Source organism: Hibiscus syriacus, unplaced genomic scaffold (assembly GCF_006381635.1).
Source record: "Hibiscus syriacus cultivar Baekdansim isolate YM2019G1 unplaced genomic scaffold, ASM638163v2 tig00003969_pilon, whole genome shotgun sequence".
Classification (NCBI taxonomy): Eukaryota; Viridiplantae; Streptophyta; class Magnoliopsida; order Malvales; family Malvaceae; genus Hibiscus; species Hibiscus syriacus.
Window position 1 is genome coordinate 60,919 of NW_024061988.1, and position 4,267 is coordinate 65,185.

At 30.8% G+C, this 4,267-nt stretch overlaps 1 protein-coding gene across 1 annotated transcript; it reads left to right on the top strand.

Moving 5' to 3' along the window:
* Positions 1–1,178: 1,178 nt before the first annotated feature.
* On the top strand, positions 1,179–2,846 carry LOC120184776 (transcription factor IBH1-like 1). The gene is made up of 3 exons (XM_039189158.1): positions 1,179–1,365; positions 1,669–2,192; positions 2,808–2,846. The coding sequence occupies exon 2, from the start codon at positions 1,670–1,672 to the stop codon at positions 2,168–2,170; it is 501 nt and encodes a 166-aa protein (XP_039045089.1). The 5' UTR covers positions 1,179–1,365; position 1,669; the 3' UTR covers positions 2,171–2,192; positions 2,808–2,846.
* Positions 2,847–4,267: the final 1,421 nt, after the last annotated feature.

The window sequence follows — 4,267 nt, forward strand, 5'->3', positions numbered from 1 at the left end:
TAAATATAAAAGTAAATTTCAAATACTATTTATTATCAAAAGACTAATAAATACTAATAAATATATTTAAATGTGTTCATGTTTGTTGAAATTCTTACTATTGTGTTCGTTTATTGTTTTTGAAGGTGCTCGTTTAAATTTTTAATATCATGTCGGTGTTCGTTTATTTATATTTTAAGGTGTTCATTTAAATTTTTAATATCATGCTCGTGATCATTTATTTATTTTGAAGGTGTTCGTTCATTTATATGTTCGCGAACATGTTTATTTGCAAGCTAAAAAATAGTAAAATTACACCACTAGTACTTAAACTTCTTAAGCTTAATAGTTTAAACTCTAATTTCATCATGTGTTCAATTTAGTCCCTACATTTACCAATATTTAAAATGTAAAAAAAATGAACAAGTAAACAAGCTTATAAACGACCTAATTCATGAACATAAACGAACAAGTCGATAAATGAACTCACAAACGAGCTTGTTCGTGAAAATAAACAGATCAAACAAACCTTTGTTCATGTTCGTTTGTTTATTAAATGAACATATTTTTTATACTCGTTTATTTAGCTTAACGAATGAACAGTTCACCAAACCTATTGTTCATATACGCCCCTACACTTTATCTATCAACTAAATTTACTATATGACAATCAATTATTTATCCCATCAACCAACAAATAATCATCATCACTCCAGGTGTGACACCATCATTAAAGACAAATATATAAATCACCATATAAGCCTGGAGAAGGTGGGAGAACACTTCTCTCTCTCTCAATTGTTGATAATCTTCTTTAACTTGTCTATTTTTCTTTTCCTCTTCTCTAAATAACCGTTTACAACTCTTCGTTAAAACCAAAAATTAAATCCTCAAAAATTATTGTAACGGTATTTCTCCTATAAAAAATGTTAATGAAATGACGAGTTCATTTAGAGAGTTTTGTTTGTATTAAAGCAAAGTTACAGACAAATATTAGGTTTGCATTATATTACTGAACCTCTTTTATTTAATATGTTGTACGCTTCACCAGTGTATTAGAAGATAAAACTAATTTTTATTTGAAGTTATCCTCTAGGATTTGTGCGGTGGGGCCATGCATGCCATGTTCTTGCATGTGCTGTGTCTTCCTCTTAACAGTCCCACCACTGCTTTTTTTTTTTCACTTGGGAGCAAATAAATGGGGGTTCCTTCACATTTATCTTTCTCATTCCCTTATCTCTCTCATCAACCTCCTTCTTGGATTCTCATACACTTTTTTGGATCTGTTGAACTGCTTTCTCCCCTCTGCAACTTCCATTCTTCTCTCCACATCAAAATTCTCAACTCTCTCTCTTTCAAATTCATACAATAACAAGTTTTCTCAAGGTACGTACTCTTTCTCGTGCACTTAGTTTACTTCTCTTTGAAACCCTAGTGTTCTGCTTTATCTTTTTTTAATTGTGTGTGGTTATAAGATAATATATTTTCATAATTTTTTAATTATTGACAACAACGTACATACACTTTACAGTGCAATTGCTTGAATGAAAGACCTTAAAGTAGAAAAAAATTCTACTGAGGACCTCAATTTATTTTTCATATATATATATATATATATATATATATTTCCCTTTTACTTCAGTATATAACAATTAGGATTATAGTTTATCATTTAAAGGGTTTGTGCAGAATGCGTTCTCCTGGTCCACTAAAGCAAAAAATTCTGAAGAAATGGATGATGGGACTCCAAAGATGTAAGAAGAATATGAGCATCTTGGAGAGAAAAAGGGCCATAAAGTTGTCCGCAGATGTGGCCATGGCTTCTTTAAGGAACGACGCGGCATATTGGAGTCGAGTTCTCATTGCTAAAGCTGTGAATGAAGCCAATAATAAGAAAATAGTGCAGAAGGTTTTTACAATAAGAACAGCTGCATGCAACAAGAGGATCATCCGAAGCAAGAAGATCCTGAAAAGGGCTCGAAGAAGGAGAAAACGTACAGCACAAGCAAGCTCTATCACCAAAGGGTTGGTTAGGAAAAGAAGAAGAATTTTGAAAAGTTTAATCCCAGGGGGAGAGTTTATGAATGGAGTCACTTTGATTGAGGAAACCCTAGATTATATCATATCACTCCGAGCTCAGTTTGATGTAATGGAAAGTCTTGCCAGATTTTCAGAGAATCAGAGCCAGTGAACCTTAATTAAGAGCATCAATGGTAAATTTCTCTTTAGTTGATTATCTTAATCTTTACAAGTTCTTTTTTTCTTCTTCTTCTTTTTAGTCCAACGCCAAGCGTTGCTAGATCAAAAGAAATGGTAGACCGGGAGAGGCCCAGAAAATTATGTTAGGGGCGAACTAAACTTTTATGAGGAAACAAATTTATAATATTCTACTAGTGAAAATAGGGTTTTAATAGAAAATAACAAGAAAAAAAATCTAGAATACATGTTCATTTGAAATTTTTAGGAGACGCCCGTCACTAATGATAGACATAGTTGAGGCATGCATGTACAGATGAACCTACAAGAACTTATTGACTTAAATTAAGTTTCTTGACACATTAGTACTCGTAGGTTGGTTAATTAAATAAATATAATCGTCTGATAATGAATTTAGTCATGATAGATCACATGGCCTGTCAAGATCAGGCCAAGAGATTATCTATCATCCAGGGAAGGCTTTAAAGAACTCGTTAAAATATCAGATACTCTGGAGGTCTCAACACTCAATAAGTAGAAGAGTGATAAAGGAAATGCTACTCCTAGAAGAGATATGGAAGAGACATAACAATTAGAAAGAACATTTAATTAGTCGATGAATTGATGTTTAGGTATGCATGTGGAGAGAGGGGGGAAATGTGAAGGAAGAATTCAGTAAACGATGAATGCATCCGGAACAAAAATGGTTTGCCATTTGGAGTATTTCTTAAACAGCTGTGTTACTCTTTTTTGTGCTTATTTTGGTTAACAAAACTGATCAAAGGGCTTTGTATTATTGAGGCTCATGTAAGAAGGAAAATATATTTAAAAAAGAAGAAGCTGCTTTTGGACACATTTGGATGAAAGCTAGCCATAAGGAGTAAAAACTTCACATCTCTGCAACATCTTCACTTCAAAGCATGTTATTGTGACAGCTGCAAAAAAACATTGAAGATACTTTTCAAACCAAAGATCAAACGAGTTGTTTTACGGTGAAGAAATAAAAGAAAATTGTGATATTTACCTTGATTTTAATTGTCATTTAGTTTTGAAAAGTATAAACTTATTGTAGTATATCATTTGATGATTAGTTTTATTTGATGAATAAATAAATAGATACAATAACTCTTAAAGCAAATGTACAATAAAAGAAACATTAAAATTTTATGTAAAAACTCGTAAATGAAAAAAAAAATCTCGGACAGAAAGGAGAAATTCATTAATGTCAATAATAATATGAATACAAAAAAATTGTGACTATGTACGAATTTCATGACTTAAATGACTTACCTTCTAACTATAATTTCTATTATCTTTTGACAGAGATAATTTCTTGATTAAAGAAAAATTATATAATTAAAAATCATTTCAATAGTTTTTCATCTTTTAATAAAACATTAGTACTCAGAAATATAGTTGTATCAAAATAGAATTTGAATTAAACTCTAATAAGCTTTATATTAACACGAATTCTGAAGTCGTTTATCATCGTGTATTCTCTCTATGATTACATGGTTTAGGGGTGTGTAAATTTAGATATTAGATCCGATCTGAAATTTTGGATACCTAAAATAGTGATCCGTATTCGATCCAATAAAATGAATATCCAAATTTTCGGATATCTGAATCCAAATTAAAATTTTAATTTGACAAAAATTAATTTTAAATTTTAAATTATGTGATTTAATGTAACTTATTCGATACTTTTACTATATATTTTTATATATATTTAATTACTCACACACAATAAATAATTAAATATCCTAACTTTTATTTGGTTATAGCTTTAATGGGTTAGTGAGTTACTTATTTTTTGGACTAAAATGTATCTAAAATCTAAAAGCCCAATATATTTTGGATAATTCGAAATTGAAATTTATCTCATTCATATCCGATCCGAATTATCCGAAAATCAAAAAATGAATCGGATCACCGGAACAACAGATCGGATCGTCGGATATTTTTACACAACCCTAACATGGTTGAGCTTCGTCACAATGTCGACTATCGCTTGGTTAACTTTTGCCATCACGTGAATGGTCGTTTTGATGAGGCCGTCTCTCACCTTAATGTCTTGCAAACTAATTTTGAT

What these genes read in the sequence shown, in the direction of transcription:
- LOC120184776 (XM_039189158.1), top strand. Translation starts at nt 1,670, where the DNA reads ATGCGTTCTCCTGGTCCACTAAAGCAAAAAATTCTGAAGAAATGGATG.